Genomic DNA, 21,357 nt, shown 5'->3' with positions numbered 1-21,357 from the left:
ATGACATGTACTGTGAGATTGTGAAGCAGATGCTGGATCATATGGCAGCTTTTATGACAGTATATCTTGCCAGGGGTCAATACTATATAACAGGGGTGTCAGACTGGTGCCATGGAGGGCCGAGACACTGCAGGTTTTCTTTCCAGCCAGTCACTAAAGCAGGTGATTTTAATGATCAACACCTTCAGCCTGAGGGAAGGAGCTCATCAATTAAATCACCTGCTGAAGAAACTGGTTGGAGAGAAAACCTGCAGCGTCTCGGCCCTCCAGGGCACGAGTTTGAAACATGCTATACAAGATCAACTTGCATATATTTGAGAACAGTCAGTGTGCAGCTTGTAAAGCAGTATACGTTCATTATGCACTGAAAATGAGTCAACACACCGCCGCTATTGTATAAATAGCTGGCAACACAAACGAGTAGCAAGGTAACTGAGCCTTATCTTGTGTTGGCATCGTGATCTGGGGCCGCAGGAGTGCTGCCAGTGACATTGTGACGCAGAGCATTCGCCCGTTCCGTGAGAAATGTGTGCCACATGGCAGTTTTTACTCCAGCGTAACTAGAAATACTGTAAATGAAACTTGCCACTCTCCAGTATATGAAAATGTATTGACAAGATAGAGTAAAAATGCTTCCTGGAGTGTCACTTATGTGAGATACTGTATTTCACATGACCATCAACAGTGTTTGTCCTCTTTGTTGTTGTTGTTGTTGTTGCAGCTTGGGATCGTGTACAGGGACTTGAAGCTGGAGAACATTTTGCTGGATTCAAACGGTCACATTGTCCTCACAGACTTTGGCCTCAGTAAGGAATTTGACCAGGTATGTCTCCATTGCAGTTAACGGCTGTGCAGTCAGTGTGCCTAATGTTGCGCTGATGCGTCCAAAGAAACAAGTGGAAAGAGCGTTTTCCGTGTGCGGGACCATTGAGTACATGGCGCCAGAAATTGTGGAAGGAGAGTCTGGACATGACAAGGTACCGCAGCGGCTTCACACCCCAGCGAGGCCTTCCCGTCATGGACACGTGTTCTCTTGCACAGGCGGTGGACTGGTGGAGTCTGGGCGTCCTGATGTACGAGCTCCTGACGGGTGGCTCGCCATTTACCGTCGACGGAGACGAGAACGCCCCCACAGACATCGCCAGGTGGGCCTTTTATTATCGGCGCATGTGATTTCGCCTGCGGGCAAACTGACGCCGCCTGTCATTCTGCTGCTCAGGAGGATCCTCAAAAAAGACCCTCCCTTCCCCAAAGACATGTCGCCACTGGCCAAAGACATCATCCAGCGACTCCTCACCAAAGACCCAAAGAAGAGATTAGGTTCCGGTCCAAACGGAGTAGAGAATGTCAAGAAGCATCCATTTTACCAGGTTGGTGTTTTACTATGACTTCCCCCTGAAAAGCTCCTTTACTACACGTCACGCATTCAATCAGGAATTTCGCATAACTTTGAACACAGGAGTGTCCAAAGTGTAGCCTGGGGACCGTTTGCGGCCAGAAAACAGCAAAAATTGAAAAATCAGCAGTAATTTTGATATTGAGTCAAAATATTAAGAGAAAAAAGTTGTAGTCTGAGGAGAAAAATCTAATAAAGTAAGTATCTATAATTTTCTTATTAGTCAAGTGCCAACAGGGAAGACAAGTTATTCCAGTGCATGTTTTTCAAAGTAAAGTGTAGTGAAACGTTTTTATGATGTTTGATAGATATTTCAAATTAATTGTGGTCAATATGACATCTACGAAGTGACAGTAATGATGCAGGTGACACGCGACCAACGCTACCTTCACAATCGCCATAATGGGCACCCCTGATATAGCATATACAGTATGTCCATCCGTACACTGTATTACTTAACATTGTTTTCACAAAAAACCCCAAGTAATTTCCAAGGTGTGGCGGCTTTTATCGAGCCATGGCGCCCCGCCACGAACCATTACATGAAGCGGAAACCCTGTAGAGCATAGAAAACCTGTTTACCACCTTCTAAATATGCTTTTAAATATTATTAGAGCCCTCTAGACATGAAATAGCATCCCTATAGTCACCTTTAGACTTCTGTTACCCAATATAGTAGACATAATAAAAAATAAGACATATAAGATATGAATAAGACATAATATAGACTCACATGTTACCATTGGGAAACTTCCTTTTTTTTTTTTTTTTTTTTACTTCTTGTTCTAGATAGTACTTCTAGATGTAAGGTGGCTATTGTCTCATCAATGTAACATTACTGAAACCTAGAGACCAGTGTAGAATACTACATAATACCACAGCGTCTTTGAATGCATCTTCTGAATGCCTTCTATTTGTATTTTTGTTCATTTATCCATTTTTATGCTTGAAAATGCTCAATTGAGGCAAAAATATGCAACATTTGCTTAAATGTGCATATTTTTGATGAATAATAGGCCATATTCAACCAAAGGTAACGATTCATTAATGAAATAAGGTATTCTTCAAAAAGCGTGATGTTGCGAGGGATTACTGTATTTGAATAACTAGTCTTTCCACATTAAATGTCTGTCCTTGGTCTTGGATTTTGTGAAATAAATTTCTAAATACAGTCGTCCATCACTATATGACTGGTTTTCAGAAATGAATTAATGATGGTTGTTTTGTGGTGGACTATGTATGGTCTATTACTAGTCCAAACATCTTGAAATACAAGCGAAGTAGGATTCTGACCACTAGGTGGCAGTAATGTTATATGGATGACACTTCCATCCTTACTACATTACCCTCCCTGGCACTCCATGTAGCCAGCCATGGATGCAGATTTTAAAAAGGTTCTCCTCCAATTCTGTGTGGAAGTGGTAAGTTTGTGGCTTCTTACTTTGTCCTTCTTCCCCACTCAATTTGAAACCCTTTCTTAAGTTTAGAAGAAATTAATTCGAAGCCAACTGGTTAGGCCGTCTAGAGTCCCTGTAGCATAATAGTTGTGCAATCCAGTACAAACAATGAATAATAGGAGTGTAAAGGTGACTATATACAAGAGTTATTTCATGTCTACAGGACTCTGATAATGTCAACATGTATATGTAGAAAGCCATAAACAGGTTTTCTATGCTCTAACTATGAAAATATTCTATGTCTTAACATGGAATCCTTCATCGTGGTTGGGTCTGGAACCAATTAGCCGCTATAAACGAGGGACGACTTTAAATGCGAATTCTAGTCCAGTGTGACTTATATATGCTTGTTCCTCTTCATGACACATTTTTTGACTGATGCGACTTATTCTCTGGGAAAGACGGCAACTTGTTAAGCATGTCCGAGGCAAATGAGCAATGACCAGTATTTGCACGTTTCCAACATAGAATTGCTGTGTTTTTCCTGTAGAAAATCAACTGGGATGACCTGGCAGCCAAAAAGGTTCCCGCCCCGTTCAAGCCGGTGATCCGGGACGAGCTGGATGTCAGCAACTTTGCGGAAGAGTTCACAGAGATGGACCCCACCTACTCTCCCGCCGCCCTGCCTCAGAACTGTGATCGCATCTTCCAGGTGGGTACCTGGTCATCGATATTTGCGTCCACTCGTCCCCGCAATGCGTAATGTTCACACGCGTGACACGTTGTCTTTGTCTCTGACTATATTCGACGCACTTCAGTGCAATTGAAGTCATCAAGTGAAGTTTTGAATGTCCTCAAAAGGCTGCTGTAAGGCAACATGCGTCTTGTGTGCGCTGCGTCGCCTCAATGGCCCTTTTTGTGGGCGTAATTGCAGCCATATGCAGCCCTCATTGAAGTAACAGATGCGAATGACTATTTTTGATGGTGCTTTGAAGCATAATATCGGCCCCATAACTCCTTCGCCGGCTGATGCATCGCGTGGAAATTTCAACTCTTGATTGCCTTCTGGATGCTTGAGCCGGCGAGATCAATAGATGCATTAAGCGACTTCTCTGGCGGAATAAAAGGTGACACACTCTCGGAGCGTCGGCGTGTCTGCCTCGGTTACACCTCCCGGCTTTTGATTGCCAACTTCATCTTGTCGTTTTTTTTTTTCCCCCCCCTCACAAATCCCCGCTCTCAGCTGCCATTCATGCGGGTTGGAATTTAGGAGGGGAGGGGGTCTTTACAATTTGCAAGCCCCAGAGAGCAGCAATGATGATCAGATTTAAAATGTGCCCCTGGTAGCTCCCCACCCACCCCCCACCCCCACCCCCGATGGTGCCTAACAAAACAGAATTAAAATTGCATTAAGTGCGCCAGGCTGTAATTTGACAGCAGAGCAATCACATTTTCAAGCCCGGCAATTTGGGGCATCTCATTCATTCAGCAACATCCACGCTTCCGTCCATCCGCGGCTGTCACTGCGTGCCACAGCTGTGTGCGTGCGTGTGTGTGCGTGTGTGTGTGTTTGTGTGTGTGTGTGCATGTGCGCCGGGAAAAGATTAGCGTTCCGGAATCCCCGCAGTTGGAATTAAGCAGCCGTCTCCTTACAATGAGCGATTGGAACAACAAAAAAGGAACAGCTGGACAGCTTCCGTCTGTCTCCAAAATGACCAGAATTGGTCTGATTATTCATGTGCCTCCAAGAAAAATGCCGACAAATAGACATATGTGTCCAGAGCAGTTTACCGTAAAAGCTCCAATTAACCGCAGAGTATCATCGCCAGGCACGTGGTCTGCAAAAGCAAATAACCACCAGGGTCTCTAATTGGGAAACATTGACAGCTGTGGCTTTTAGGCAACCTCCCGATGCAGTTTTTCATGAAAACAATCAGATGGCAGTAACTGCATTTGGAAGCATCACGAGTGGCCAGCATCCAGCAGCTTTATCTAGCTCTGCATGCACTTTAAAGTGGGTCTACTCAGCTGTCAAACAGTACTGATTACAATCAGCTCATCGGCGCTATTACTTCATCTACTGTATGAAAATATGTACAGTATGTAATTGAACATGTGCAGTTAAAGTGGGGTGGTGTTGTTTTTTTTGGTGACACCTAGTGGCCAAATTCATTGAGTTGAGCTTGTGATGCAGTTAGGCACACAAATTGAATGATACAGAACATACCGGACACTTTCTGTCATAGAATTTATTTCTAATACAGTTGTCCCTCGCTATATCGCAGTTCAAATATCACTCCCTCACTATACCGTGGTTTTTCAAAAAATAATTAATTAATAAATGATGGCTGTTTCATGGTTGACTATGGCCTATCATGAGTGAAAAAATATTGATATTAATTAATTAATATTGCGTCTTACCGCGATTATAACATCGGTTCTGTTGCTGCTGTGTTGCACAATATACTTTTTCATAAATGGCTGTGTGGTCAAAGAGAGCTGCGCTTTCCTTTCCACTTTCTCAAGCACGCCAAATCATTATTAAAGTAAAAAAAAAACAACAACAATTTTTAACTGCTTCTCTCTAATGATCACCTCCTTCCAATTAACGCCTTTTCCTCTTTGTGCTTTAGGTGAATACCCGCCCTGGCTATATTAACAGCATTTTCGGGTACTTTGGAAGGTTTTGTTGGTGTGATGTGATGCCTCAACACTTATGTTATTGTTTTTGTTGCACACAGGGTTATTCTTTCATGGCCCCCTCCATCCTGTTCAAGAGGAACGTGGTGATGGACGACCCCGTCCAGCTGTGCGGTAGCTCGGAGCGTCCGGGCTCGGCTGCAGTTGCCCGCAGCGCCATGATGAAGGTGCGTCAACTCGAGTGCAAAAGCTAATGTGCTGCCTTTCCTTTACAACCTTTTTTTTTTTTTTATAACCTACTCTACTCTGGATGAAGCTATTATGCTTGCGGGTTTACTTCTCAGCAGCATGTGTGTCTATTATATTATCACGTGTTGTATTGTAGCTTCGTTGTGGCTATAAATTCACCTGCAAAATGTGTTGTAGTCGTGATGAAGGTGAATGAACAGCTTACAGCAGCGGTGACCAAACTTTTTCCATCGAGGGCCGGCACACACCGTAGTTTGAGGAACTGCAGCGGTGTGGCATTTGATGTGCCGCAAGTGAAAACAAATATTGAGCGGAAATGGAGAAAGAAAGACCGCTGTCAGGCTCTACAACACCTGCACCACTTGAACCATGTGTCACTATGTATTCTTTACTTGCGTATCTTGCTTGCTGCTGTAACAAACAGTGCTCGTTCGACTGCATTTGTCATGGGCACCGCTGAGGACTACAAAAAGGCCAGATATGACCTGAGGAGGTCCATACGAGAGGCCAAAAGACAGTACAGACAGAAGCTGGAGGGCTACTATTCCACCTCAGACCCCCGGCGCATGTGGGCGGGGGTCCAGCACATCACAGACTATCGACAGCAGAGTAGCGTAGCCACGTCCAGCCAAACCACACTTCCAGATGAGCTGAATGAGTTCTATGCCCGCTTTGACACCCAAACTCCTGATGAGCAGAGAGGGTGGCTGGACTTGGGGAGCACACAGGACTCACCTCTCATGGTGACATCAGCTGATGTGCGCAGGGTTCTGAACAAAACAAACCCACGAAAAGCAGCAGGCCCAGACAACATCTCAGGACGTACACTTCGGGTTTGCTCATCAGAGCTAGCTGATGTGCTTGCTGACATATTTAACCTGTCGCTTGCACAAGCATCTGTACCGACCTGCTTTAAGTCCACCACCATAGTGCCCGTACCCAAGAAGAGCAACGTGACCTGCTTGAATGACTATCGCCCTATAGCACTCACTCCTATTGTTATGAAGTGCTTTGAAAGAATAGTCATGACCCACATCAAAAAGAGCATCCCGGCAACTGTGGACCCTCTACAGTTTGCATATCGCCAGAACCGGTCCACGGATGATGCAGTCAACACTGCCATCCACACAGCCCTTTCTCACCTACAGGGCCAGAACACATATGTCAGAATGCTATTTATAGACTATAACTCTGCTTTTAATACAGTCAGCCCCCACAAACTCACAAATAAGCTCCTCACACTTGGCCTGTCTCCCTCCCTCTGTAACTGGGTGTTTAACTTTCTAACAGGCAGGCCCCAGTCAGTCAGAGTCCACAATCGCACATCCAGCTCAAGAATTGTGAGCACTGGGACCCCACAGGGGTGTGTGCTGAGCCCGCTCCTCTACACGCTCTTCACCTACGATTGCGTGGCCTCCCAGAACAACACCAGCATCATTAAATTTGCGGATGACACTACAGTCATCGGACTGATCACTGGTGGTGTTGAAACATCATACAGAAGAGAGGTGGCGGACCTCATAGCTTGGTGTCGTGATAACAATCTCCTTCTCAATACAGATAAGACTAAAGAGATGATCATCGACCCAAGAACAAGGGAAAAGGAGCCGCATAGACCCCTGTTTATTGATGAGACTGAGGTGGAGAGGGTGAAAACCTTCAAGTTCTTTGGCACACACATCAGCGAGGACCTCACCTGGTCTCACAACACCCAACAAATTCTGAAGAAGTCCCAAAGGAGACTGTACTTCCTGAGAAGACTGAGGAAATTTGGCATGCCCACCACAATCCTGAGTTGCTTCTACAGATGCACTATGGAAAGTGTCCTTACCGCCTCCATCACTGTTTGGTACGGTAACTGTACAACACGTGATAGGAAGGCACTCCAGCGGGTGATCAAGACCTCACAGAACATTGTTGGGGCAGCCCTCCCCTCACTGCAAGACATTTATAAATCTAGAGTCCTACGAAGAACACACAACCTCATCAAGGACAGCACACATCCACAACACTCATTATTCACACTCCTACCGTCAGGCAGACGCTACAGGAATTTGAAGTCCAGGACCACAAGGCTGGCAAACAGCTTTTACCCACAGGCCATCAGGCTTCTCAACGAAGCACTCACACACGCCGCACACAACACACGCACACACTCATAGCACTTTATTTATTTATTTGTTTGTTTGTTTGTGTGTTTGTTTGTTTGTTTGTATTAATGTCTCTTCTGTTGTTGTTGCTTATTTATTGGTATTTATGTTTATGTTTCTTATGTTCTTATTCTTTCTTGTGTTTTCTTTCTTTTCTTGGGAGAATGAACAGTATAAGAACTGCTGTTTTACCATGCACATGAAAATAAAACTATCTTGAATCTTGAACAAGTGAATTTCCCTGCTGTGGGATTAATAAAGTACAATACATACATACAAAAGGGTATTTTGAATGATAGGTTTAGCTTCAAAGCCCTACTAGATCAAAGGCATTTGGTATCTACTGCTGCTGTGAGTTGAGTTGCCACGGAGCACGTAGAGACTCAAATGCCTGAGAAAAGGTTGTAGAGCACAGCAGGTATTCTTTTATTCAAGATTCAAGATAGAAGAACATAAGAAACATAAACATATATACCAATAAATTAAGCAACAACAACAGAAGAGACATTATTATTATATTATTATTATATATATTATTGTCATTTACACAGCAGTACCTTGGCATGCGAACGTCCCAACTAACGTGTGTTTTAAGATACGAGCCGTCTTTCGGCTGATTTTATTTTATTTTATTTTATTTTTGCTTTGAACTGCAAGCTAAAATTTGTGTTAAGGGCTGCGAGTTACCAGCAGACATAGCTGATGACAGCTACTGTATTTGGCGGCTTGTTCCAATGTGACAGAGGTGGAAGTGAGCGAGCGCACACACGACGCTCAATGATGGCAGAATGTATTAGTTGTTGATTATCATTTATTATCTTTAGTGTTTGAAGTGCTGTGTTTGTCAAAGATGACAGAATAAAAGTTGCATGTTGAAAGACCTGCGGTGTCATACTTCCATGTTGTTGAAGTGGCCACACTTATATACACTGTATATATGTATAATATATATGGCCAGTCCCACTTCAGTAAACTACTGACTGTTCATCAACACTCTTATTTTTTGTAAGTTGCCAAATTACATTTTCTAACAGGCTGTTTTCATTTCACGTACTTGCTGGTGTTTTTGCAAAACTTTATTTGTAATATTACTCACAGTTATATTTCGTAAGAGAATGATATGTGAGGGATGGACGGTTGACCTTACCAATGTCTGCTTGTTGTACATTGTCTTTGTTTTTTTTATACATTGAGGTCCATTTTGTGTTGAGCTGTTAAAAACCAACAACAAAAAAACAGAATGTTTAATAAATGAAAATGTGCATAAAGGAAACATAAAAAAACAGAATTTTTTTATAAAAATGTGCATAAAGGAAACATATTATGGAGTCTCATGATCTTTCAAATGTACACTTATTATAGATAAAAAAAAACTTCTGTTATTAACTGCGATTAATTATGAGGTAACGATGGACAAGATGCAATCAGTCACAATCCAATATTTTAATGGATTGACAGCCCTAGTTATTAGTATGAAGTTTTTCTCCTTACGTTACACTTTTTTTGCTCATTTTTTTCTTTTAAAAAAAAAAATTCTAGTTTCTTCTCATGCATTTTTTTCTTGTCGTAATATGCCGTTATTCTCATAATATTTTGACTTTATTATCGTGACGTTATATACCTTTTACCCAACCTAATTTTACAAAAATTGCAACTTTATTCATTGTTTGGTTTGTTTCTCATAAAATTACGCCTTTTAAAAAAATTTGTCTTTCATATTTCAACTTTATGCTGTTTTTTCACTTTATGACTCTTAATATTTTATCTTTATTCTTGTAAAATTACTGCTCCTTTTCCCATTTTTGCTGCTTTTTTTCCCCCATTTTCTGGTTTAATCATATTTTCAGAACGTACCGAGGGCCGATGAAAAACAACAGACAAATTAGCCCCCGAGCTGCACTTAGGGCACCCCCGGCTTACGTTGTTCTCCACAGGACCGCCATCTATTTGTGGCGGTTGTGGTGATGCACTTTGCATAATTGGCCATGACGCATTAGCATGTAATTGCTGTACAAAAAGTGAGTGGGGGAAAAAAAAAATATATATAAAAAAATAAAATTTAAAAAAAAAAAAAATAATAAAAAAAATAGAACAAATATGTGAACTACAAGTGAACTCACTTCTATCGCTTCTTTTTGTCGTTTCTTTTTTTTTTCATTGTGGGAGGGGCCAACAGCAGCACCTGCTGCTCGTTCGGAAGAGCGATATGCGCTTTCATGTCAGAGTCTCTGTGAGAAAACCCCCCATTTTTGCGTGTTTATGTCCTTGCTTCGTTGATGATGGTTTTTGAAAGATTTCACACTTTTGTTTGGCGGTCCTTGAACACACCACATTAGGAGATGCTAAAGTGACACATGACCTTCTCCAATGCTGCCACAGCTTAGCAAATCCACCAAATAGTTAGGTGTGATATTTTGAAGAAGAGCAACACTGATCCCTCCTGCTACATCTTCTTATTCTCTGGCAGATCAGGTAGAGATCAGGTGTGTTATCAAGCAGGGTTACAGAGACAGTCCCATTATAATGTGCTGTTTATTAACTTTATTTACTTGTGGTGGGCCTTCATAACTGTGTCGTCTCCACTTGGATTGTACAGGACTCTCCTTTCTACATCAGCTATGAGATGGACCTGAAGGACAGTGCTCTCGGAGAGGGAAGCTTCTCCATCTGCAGGCGCTGCACGCACAAGAAGACCGGGCAGAAATACGCCGTCAAAATAGTCAGCAAGAGGTACAAATGTATATATAAAAAAACCCAAAAACTATTTATCCCTTTCGGACGAAGAAGATTGCAAGGTTGTATGCGTGTTTCAGGATGGAGGCACAGACTCAGCGGGAAATAGCGGCCCTGAAGCTCTGCGACGGCCACCCCAACATCGTCAAGTTACACGAAATCTACCACGACCAGGTGCGCTTCCTCCGCCCTGCTGCATGGTAAATTACGCAGAGCCGTGCCGTAGCCTCATTACGTCCTCATTAATCCTGAAAGGCGGATTAATGAGGATGCCGAAAGCCTGAGGGATCTGTTTTGGCCCTCTTGCTGAGCAATGGCCCAAAAACCAGTTCAGATATGCTTGCTAATTGTGTCGCAAAGAAAGTCTGCACATGAAAGCCCAGCGACTTAGTTTGGTGTACACTGAAGTGATGCACTAAACATTTGGAAGGAGGCTGAGGACAGTTCTGCCTCACTGTGCCCGGATTGCTGTGCCACGCCTGGTCACCGCTCGCACGGGAAGAGCTACTCTAACCGCTGGTTGTTTACACCAGGGAGCGTCAATAAATTACTATTGCGCTGAAGAGAGTTAAAAAATGTCATATATTCTAAATCACACAACAAATTGATCTATAATCATGTCAAATGATTAGTCCTACCCTAAGTATTTTGCACGCCCATTTTTTCCTATTTTATCCTTTACGGAATCAACTTTTTTTATTGGATTAGGGACCTGACTCAGAGAGGTTTGCTACAGGTAAATTCAGCAATACTTTGGTTGTATTATTTTTAATTCTTTGAAGAGCTATTTTCATAAGCATATTCAATTCCACAAATTCATGTTTGTGACAAAAGCTTATTATTAAAACAAAAAAAGCAGGATCGGGATTGGACCAGATCGGATCGGATCGGATTGGAAGCCAAAAAATGTGTATCAGGACATCCCTAGCGTGTATGTGTGCTCTAAATAAATAGAAAAACAGTAATTGGATATTCTTATCACTCACTTTGTAACTCTTAATGCGGAAGTACAATTTGCTGCATTTAAGTAGGCTCGGAAATCCCAGAAAATAAACTCAAAACGTGAATTCCACTGGTGTCTTTGAACACAACATATTTTTTTTTTGGTTTTTCTTTTTTTTGCAATTTCTTTTTGAAAGGTTTTGTTTAAAAAAAATGTTATATTGAAAAAATGTATTTGTTTTTATTTATAAATTTATACTTAAATGTATGTATTTTTTAAATATACACACTTTTTAAAATGTTTTATTTATTTTTAAACTGTGCACTTTACATTTTAAACACATTTTTAAACTTCTTAGTAGTTTTGAATGTGTTTATTTTTAAAATGTATTTTTTGTATTTATGTAGGTGTGCACTTTAAAAAAAAAATTATATTTTTTTAAAAATGTATTTTATGCGTTTTGCCATTTGTATTTATGTAGGTGTGCACTTTAAAAAAATTGTTATATTTTTTTGCAATTTCTATTTATTTGTATTTTAAAGTGTGCACGTTTTTGTGTATTTTTTACATTTATTTTTTTTTAAAATCTTTTTAAAATGAATTTACTTTTAAAATATATTTACTGTAGATTTTTTACAATGTATATATTTCTTATAAGTGTGCACTCTTTGAAGTGCTCTTCTTAAAAAAAGCCAAAGAAAAATCAAAACCCACGCAGCATTCATTTTTCAATGCTGACTGAAAGAAGCTCTCCTAGCATCATACGTGACGTTTGTGTGCAGCTCCACACGTACCTGGTTCTGGAGCTGCTCGGGGGAGGGGAGCTGCTGGAGCGCATCCGCAGGAAGCAACACTTCAGCGAGACGGAAGCCAGCCGGATCATGCGCAAGCTGGTGTCGGCCGTCAGCCACATGCACGACGTGGGCGTGGTGCACAGGGATCTGAAACCTGAGGTCAGTTGTCTTTTTCGTGTTGCATTTTGGCTCTCTCTGCGACGTTGGCCAGCCCGTCACAAAGCGAGGGTGTTTGACCTCGACAAAGGGGCGACAAGTAGCTGTGGAGTGGGGCCTGCATTTGGCGCCCTGGAAAAAAAGCAAAAAACAACGGTTGCCACCCCCCGCTCCAGTCTGGAATTGTGCTCCGCAGAACCTGCTCTTCACCGACGAGAGCGAGAACTTGGAGATCAAAATCATAGACTTCGGCTTCGCCCGCCTCAAACCGCCAGACAATCAGCTCCTGAAGACCCCTTGCTTCACCTTGCAGTACGCCGCGCCAGAGATACTCAAGTACGACGGCTACGACGAGTCCTGCGATCTCTGGAGTCTGGGGGTCATTCTGGTGAGTGGAGTCAAAACAATGTAATGCTGGCTTCTCTCCGCATGGTCGCCCCCTGGGGGTGAGCGTGAGGAGCTGTGATGAAAATGCTTTTGAGAGCGCGTGTGTGCGCGTGGAGGGAGATCACATCAGGACAGGACTGATCCTCCACTGTCCTTTTCTTTTTTCATGAGAATGAGGGCAGATGGAAGCGTGCAGTGCAAGCAGCAGCACGGTTTGGCTTGAGGGGGCTAGGAGGCATGCTTGCAAAAATAGAGCAGAAATGAACGGCTGCTGCCTTTAGCCAAAGAAAGCTGCCTCATCCTCTGTGTTGACTTTGCCTGCAGTACACCATGCTGTCCGGCCAGGTGCCTTTCCAGTGTCAGGAGCAGAGCCTGACCCACACCAGCGCTGAGGAAATCATGAAGAAAATCAAACAGGGCGATTTCTCCTTTGAGGGCGAGGCCTGGAGGAACGTGTCGCAGCAGGCCAAAGACCTCATCCAAGGTGAGACGTGTCCCTTAGCTCTCGTCGCCAAGCTGCGTCCAACCGACTTCTCTTGTGGTCTTGGCTGCCTCCCGTGTGCCGCAGAGCTACTCACCGTAGACCCGAACAAGAGGATCAAGATGTGCGGCCTTCGCTACAACGCCTGGCTCCAGGACGACAGCCAGCTGTCTTCCAACCCGCTCATGACCCCGGACATCCTGGGCTCGTCAACCGCGTCTGTGCACACCTACGTCAAAGCCACCTTTAACGTAAGACACCAGACACTTGAAATTCAGAATTATTATCAAGTTTTTTATGACTATTAGTATTTTTATTCATTAATATTACTATTTGTTGTATATATTCACAAATATTTTGTAGAGTTTATTTCTATATATAATTGAAAAATAATAGAAGAATAGTAATATAAAAAATACTAAAATACATAAATTAATTATAGAAATTGGTTATGTCAAAGTAAATATGATATAATATAAATAAATACATACATCATAGATATATCATATGGATATATATATATATATATAAACAATATATATAAATATTCAATATTCATTTGTATTTTTTCTTTTTTTTTTTTTTAGCTGATTTATTATTGGGGTGTCACAAGATCTCATTCTTTGAGGAAAAAAACATCTCATGGCACTCGGCCTGGGACAAAAATAAATCAATCACACAATAAATAAAAATGAACTGGATCATTTTGCCACCCTCAATACGTTGCCATGTGCGCATGTGTCTACTTTCCTTGTCTCCCACCGCCAAACGGGCAGGAAGAGGGCTCACTCTTGCTTTCAGCAGCTTGGCACCTCTGTTCCATAGAACAACGGCATGAGTGGAGTGATCCCTTTTGTGAGTCATACAGTCCCTTTAGCTTGGTGTGTGGAGGCGGAGCACATGTCTTTTGAGGCTAAACGGTCCCACTCAGGTCCACCTGCAGGTGACAGCCTAATGCAAGTGGACCGTAACGACAGAAAGTGAAACGTCCTCAACCAATATATTTTGACTTTATTCTCATAAACAGCTGTTTTTCTCCTTTGCTGTTGTTTTGTTTTTTTAATTTTCCAACTATTTCAGTGCACATTTTCATAACATTTTCATAAAATTGCAACTTTTTTCTTGTAATTTTTCCCTCCTTAATATTTTTTTCAACTATTTCCAGCTATTTCATTGTAAATTAATGACTTTATTTCCATAATATTTATTCTTGTATTATAACTTTTTCTCCAACCTGCTTTTCCAAAAATTACAAAATCGTTTTGTTTGTTACTCATAATCGTGCGTCTTTTAAAAATAGTGTTGTTTTTCGTCATGCTACATTTTTTTCCTCATAATTATGACTTTTTGACCTCACAATATTTAGACTTTATTCTTGTAAAATTACTGCAGATGCTTCCATTTTTGCTGCTTTTTATTTTATTTTTTAAGCAGTAATTTTAGTAGCAGTAGTTTAGTTGTTTTGTCACAGCCTGATTGTGTGTGTGTGTGTGTGTGTGTGCGTGCGTGTGCATGCGTGTGAGAAGCTGAGAGCTGCTAACTGACATGTGCTTCTCGTGTGGCAGGCGTTTAACAAATGCAAACGGGAGGGCTTCCGCTTGCAGACAGTGGACAAGGCGCCGCTCGCCAAGCGGCGGAAGATGAAGAAGACCAGCACCAGCACGGAGACGCGCAGCAGCTCCAGCGAGAGCACCCACTCCTCGTCCTCCTCGTCCCAGTCGCAGGAGAAGAACTTTCCTGAGGGCGACGACGGCGGCCACCCCCCGCCTGCCAACAGCACGCCCACCGCCGCCCCGGAGGCGGACTCCGAGCAGCGGGAGCTGCCACCGCCCTCCGTTCACTTTTCTGACGGCAAGTGACGGATGACCGGGGACGCCCCCTTCGCCTCTCTTTCACCTTCCTACTTGTTTTTTTTTTGCATGGATGTCGTCATGCACGTCTCCAAAAGGCAAGCATGCAGCAGGAGCGGCAACCTCAATGTCAACTAGCAATAGCTCGTCCCCTTCTTCATCCTGGGCCGACACACACACATACACTGTGTCAATCAGGGACTGGACCAGGAAGGAGCTGCTGTCTGTCCTCCTGCCTCCTGCCCAAGTTTACCCCCCACCTTCATGTCTGTTCCACCTACCATGTTGCTCCATGCCTCCCCAGGTCTAAATGGAAAGAGAGAGACAGAGACAGAGAGAGGGAGAGAGATATGCTTCAAGGTGTCTTCTTCTGGAAGGAGGAGCCTGGGCGAGATGGAGCCTGGTCATTTATATACGTGACTTTTACAGACTGATACAAATATTTATGGGAAGATACATCCTTAACTTATTTATGGATCGCGAGAAGAAGTTATAGTGAGAATATTTTGTGCATCTCACAAAGCTCGAAAGACTAACGGGTGCACTGAGACGTTTCGACAGATTAGTGTAGGCGAGGTGAGATCGGGATCATCATGGCACCGGTGTCTGACACCGCACTTTAAAATCCGTGTATCTGCTTTTATTTTGGAAACCAAATGGCAGCGTAGTCCCGTCATGGACAGCATCGACAGGAGGAACCGCAGTAGGTTCCTAGAAATACATGTGCCAAAAATAGCTTTTAAACATTTGAATGATAAATGACCGCGATCCACTACACTACACTACACTACACTACATTACATTACATCCTTTGTTTATTTTTGATTTTTTTACACTCAATGTGCATGTAGCGTGTGCATGCTAAAGCTAAAGCTGTCCCCGGCGCAATAGCAAGCTTTAGCCACTTAGCTTAGTGCAGGGGTGTCCAAAGTGCAGCCCGTGGGCCATTAACGGCCCCTAGCTGTTTTTTATTGACCCTCAACACTTTCTAAAAATACAATTAAACAACATTTTTTTTTTAAAAACAGCAGCAAAAATGGGGAAAAAACAGCCATTTTATGAGAATACAGACAAAATATTAGGAGACTAAGAGAAAAAAATAGCTTAAAGTTGAAATATTAAAGACTAAAAATGTACATTTTTTTTACAGTCGTAATATGAGAAACAAAACCAAGAATAAGGCAATTTTAGAAAATTTAGGTTGGGTAAAAAGTTTGGTAAAAGTTCTAATGCCAAAAAAAAAAGAGAATAAAGACATAATACTAAGAAAAAAAATGCACAACAAGAGAGTTGGAATATTTGTGAGAATAAAATTAAAATGGCAAAAATGGAAAAAGGAGCAAAAAAGGAAAAAAGTTCATGCTAATAATATGCTTTGTCACCGACAACGAGGCTGTTTTTTCTTTAAATATAAAAAATGTCTTGGCATAGAAAGGGGAAAAAACAGTAACATGAGAAACAAAACAAAAAGTTGCAATTTTTGGATAATAAAGTTGGGAAAAAGTTTGAATATGATGTACATAATATTATTACATGAAAAAATGACAAGAAGAAAATGTAAATATTTGTAAAAAAAAAAAAAAAAAAAAGAAGCTAAAATGTAGTGTAAGGTTCCAAACTTAAATAATAATAATAATAATAATAATAATAATAATAATAATAATAATACACTTTGTCACCAACAACACAAAGCTGAGATGCAGGCTGCTTATGTCTTTTAAATATAAAAAACATTGCAGCATAAAAAATTAAAAGGAAAAATGTCGTAAAATAAGAAAGAAACAAAACAAAGAATAAGTTGCAATTTTAGGTAAATGAAGTTATTGAGGTATAATATTACAATTAGAATTAGAATAAAGTCAATATATTTTACGACTTTTTTTTTCTAATTTATGGTATTTTTTTCTCTTACCATTATGACTTTATTCTCAATATTTTGTCTCTATTCTTGTAAAACTACTGCTTTTTTTTCCACTTTTGTTGTTTTTTTTGTTTGTTTTTTTGGAAAGTGGCGAGGGCCAATAAAAAACAGCCGTGGACCGTAAATGGCCCCCAGGCCGCACTTTTGTGCTGTTCGCTCGCTAGCGAAGAACCCCCAAACCAAGACTCACTCACAAACACCGGCATGAGGGTGCCGACGAGCAAACCGTGAACCTGACGTGTGCTCACGGGTCGAGCGAGTGAGTCGGGTTGGTGGACTTGTTGCGCATGTCCGAGTTTCTCGGGTGGCGTAGACGCCGCATTGAGCGCCGAGTCATACGTCGACGTGATCGCTGTATTGGCTGTGGCAAGAGAGAACGGGGAAGACGTCTAATTCATGTTCTGCATGGAATTACTGTGTACCGACCGGTTTACAGTCCAAACGAGATTACCTTTCACAGGTAAGGCTGAAAAAATACTTTGGATTGTATTTGGCCATTATAACATTTTACCAACATCATTTGTCCAAACCAGCCTCCAAAAACTTTGTAGAAAGGCACTTTATTAAGTTTTGTCCATTTTCTTGCATTTATTGAAAGGAAACACTTCATCCACAATCCTTACGTGAAACATGAACACGTCTTTCCCTTTTCTGTGCCCTCTAAAGAGAGAAAAACAGTTAGCATGAGGGAGCTAACAATGCACGTAACAGGACACACCTATTTTGACTGTAAAGCCCTCTAAAAAACCTCCAACAAGATGTTCTGGTTTTATATACATGCTGTGCGCATGCAGCAACAGGTACATACATTCATGATAACATGTAATACTTGTAGTATTTTGACATATTTGATCATTTTAAACTAGGGCTGTCAAAAATAACGGATTAATGGCGGTAACTAATTTATTTCATTAAATACGTTACATTTTTTGGGTAATTAGCGCACCAGAGCAAGCGTTCCTCTGTTACGACAGCAGACGGAATCACAGTGGAGCGTCCCCACACAGTCACACAGTCACGCTGACCTGAACACAATTCCAACACCACACGTCTCTAGTCCGTTCACCCTGGGAACCACACTTCCTCATTCTCATTGCAAGAATGCGAGATGCATTCAGGGACACTCCGAACATCACCACTGATGGCAAGGCTTCGTGTGTATGGCAAGGAGGGCATGCATCACAAAGAACAAAGAATTGTCAGTGCTAACAAACCCAAAATCAACTGTAAGACACCCCCCAGACCAGCTGGCCCAGCAAGAGTTGTTGGTGTTTTTTGGAGGTAGGGCTTTATTGACGAAATGGTTGTCGTGTTACGTGCAATGTTAGCTCCCACATGCTAGCTGTTTTTCTCTTTAGAATGCACAGAAAAGGGAAAGACGTGTGGTCATGTTTCACATAAGGATTGTGGATGATGGGCAAAATTCCCCCAAAAAGTGCAGTTTTCCTTTAAGGGGGAGATCTGCCACATCTAAAGTATCGCTGCAAAGCGTCAATTAGTTGGGTTTTTTTTGCGCATGGCCTGTGACACTCGACTCGCGTGAACCAAGTTCTCGATTCACTGTAGTAAGTCACTCATAAAAACTCGTGTCTGTAAAAGGAATTGCGTTTACCATCACAAGTATGCAATACAACCAAAATCAGCCCAATTTGTACAGTCACGACCAAAAACATTGGCATGCTAGTGTTGCTAATGTTTGCGTCCTCCTGTCTCACTCCTTATTGTTACATTGTTGTATGTGATGTACAGCGGTCTGAAAAAGTGTTGGCCCCCTTCCTGATTTCTTTCTTTTTTTTTTTTTTGCATGTTTGTCCCACTTTTGTGTTTCGGACCATCAATCAAATGTAAATATTAGTCAATGACAACACAACTGAACACAAAATGCACTTTTTAAATGAAACGTTTTATTATTAAGAGAGAAAAAAAATGCAAACCTACATGGCCATGTGTGAAAAAGTGATTGTCCCTTCCTGTTAAAACATAACTGAGATTAATTGGAAAAGGTTAAAACCATTTCTAAAGCTTTGAGACTCCAGCCAACCATAGTGAGAGCCATTACCTACAAATGGCCAAAACATGGAACAGTGGTGAACCTTCCTAGGGTTGGCTGGCCAACTGAAATGACCCCAAGAGAGCAGGAGCGAGGTCACAAAAGACCCCACAACAACATCCAAAGAAGTGCAGGCATCGCTTGCCTCCGTTAAGGTCAGTGTTCATGACTCCACCGTAAGAAAGACACTGGGCAAAAACGGCCTGCGTGGCACAGTTCCAAGACCAAAACCACTGCTGAACAAAAACAACATCGTCTCGTCTCAGTTTTGCCAGAAAACATCTTGATGATCCCCAAGACCTTTGGGAAAATACTCAAAAGTTGAACTTTTTGGAAGGTGTGTGTCCTATTACATCATAGCAAGAGTAAAATACGGTGGTGGTAGTGTGATGGTCTTCAGGACCTGGAAGACTTGCTGTGATAAATGGAAGCATGAATTGTGCTGAAGGAGAATGTTGGTGACCTCAAGCTGAAAGCAACTTGGGTTCTGCAGCAGGACAATGATCCAAAACACACCAGCAAGTCCACCTCTGAATGGATGAAGACTTTGGAGTGGTCTAGTCCAAGTCCTGACCTGAATCCTATTGAGATGCTGTGGCATGAATGTTTCATGCTGGAAAAGCCTCCAATGTGGCTGAATGACAACAATTGTGCAAAATTCCTCCCCAGCGCTGTAAGAGACTCATTGCAAGTTATCACAAACGCTTGATTGCAGTTGTTGCTGCTAAGGGGGGCCCAACCACTTATTAGCTTTAGGGGGCCATCACTTTTTCACACAGGGACATGTAGCTTTGGATGTTTTTATCCCTTCAGAAGAAAAAGTTTCATTGAAAAACTGCATTTTGTGTTGAGTTGTGTTGTCATTGGCTAATATTTACATTTGATTGATGATCTACCCTAACCCTAACCCTAAACATTTAAGTGTGACAAACATGCAAAAAATAAGAAATCAGGAACGGCAAACGCATTCACACCACTGCATGGCATCTACAGTATTCCCTCGCCACGTCACGCTTAAATCTTATTGCAGCTTTTCTAAAATATGATTACAGTAAATCATTGCTGTTTTGTGGTTGAATGCAGCCTATTATTGGGTCATGTCCACACAAACGTGTGGATGACTTCATTTCCGCACTATAACAAACATGGCGATTCACAGGGGAAGACGTGGACTGCTAGCGAAGTAGCGTTGCTTTTCAGTAATTAATTTCACATTTGTCAGCAACATTTATTGAATATAAAAGTAAAAATGTTGCAGATGTTGAATATCACTACAATGCTGTGAAGTTTAGTTGGTCAAGACAATCACAATCTCCTTGTCATGCGAACATTCAGGTGACTATAGGGGTGTTATTTCACATCTAGAACGCTCTCATGTGAAAAAGTGTATTTAGAAGGTGGTAAACACATTTACTGTGTCAATTAACCATGATAAACGAGGGATTACTGTACTACGTAGGTCAAGTGCATAATTACAGGGTACAAAGTACACAATAGCGCTTCTTGGACACGCCAATACCGCTCATTAGCATTAAAGCTACACGCACACAAAACAGCGTTTTTTCCCCCCACTGAAAGCACATTGAAACTGCATAAATTCCCGCATCAAAGTGGGATTTTGGACACCGCAAGCATCCTCAGACCACCAGAGTTTGATAACTGATCAGACATGACCAATTGAACTGCGCCAAGGGGGAAAGTGAACTGCAGATTGATGGAAATGACCAACCTTTAGTTCGTTATTGCGGTTTTCCTGAAGGGCAGCCATTTTCTTTGCTTAAATGACGCGATGGTTTGACCTTTTTGGGAAGCAGGTGCATGCGAGGTACACCCCCCCCCACCCCCGGGCTGATCTCCCTCCCTGCTTGTGTCCTCGTGTTGTGTCGATATGGCACGTGGGTGTTTGTGAGCACGATGTTTTCTGTCCTCTCTTGAGTGCCCCCTCGTCTTCCGTTTGGATGCACTCTCAGACGTAAAACCAAAGCGTGGGACAACCCGGAGGTACAGTAGCTGCCCCCCGCACCATGAGGTTCTCTCTCCTCCTTTTCATGCAGTTTATGCAAACGCATGTTATGTTTGTTGACCTGATGAAGTGTCGGCTGTGGGGTTTGGTTGCTGTGAACTATGCATCTCCCTCCTCAGACAAAACGGTGACAGTGTTTCCCCAGCTTAAAAGGGCGCTGCCGCTCGGGCGCAGCCAAGCACTACAA

The 21,357-nt window shown here is 42.1% G+C and overlaps 1 protein-coding gene across 5 annotated transcripts in view; it reads left to right on the top strand.

Annotated features, from left to right (window-relative positions):
* The window catches only part of rps6ka5 (ribosomal protein S6 kinase, polypeptide 5), a 29,622-nt gene that overhangs the window by 4,088 nt on the left and 4,177 nt on the right, over positions 1–21,357 (top strand). For 3 of the 5 annotated variants that reach the window (XM_054796224.1, XM_054796226.1, XM_054796225.1), the window contains exons 5-17: positions 722–823; positions 891–977; positions 1,042–1,145; positions 1,220–1,370; positions 3,344–3,505; positions 5,535–5,660; positions 10,429–10,562; positions 10,646–10,739; positions 12,291–12,461; positions 12,655–12,846; positions 13,170–13,329; positions 13,414–13,577; positions 14,892–16,768. In XM_054796224.1, the coding sequence (XP_054652199.1) occupies positions 722–823; positions 891–977; positions 1,042–1,145; positions 1,220–1,370; positions 3,344–3,505; positions 5,535–5,660; positions 10,429–10,562; positions 10,646–10,739; positions 12,291–12,461; positions 12,655–12,846; positions 13,170–13,329; positions 13,414–13,577; positions 14,892–15,185 (1,941 nt within the window). In that variant the 3' untranslated portion in view covers positions 15,186–16,768. The other 2 variants (XM_054796228.1, XM_054796227.1) reach the window with 2 other exon arrangements.

Source organism: Dunckerocampus dactyliophorus, chromosome 13 (genome assembly GCF_027744805.1).
Source record: "Dunckerocampus dactyliophorus isolate RoL2022-P2 chromosome 13, RoL_Ddac_1.1, whole genome shotgun sequence".
NCBI classification, from domain to species: Eukaryota; Metazoa; Chordata; class Actinopteri; order Syngnathiformes; family Syngnathidae; genus Dunckerocampus; species Dunckerocampus dactyliophorus.
This window is presented reverse-complemented; position numbering and strand designations above follow the sequence as displayed.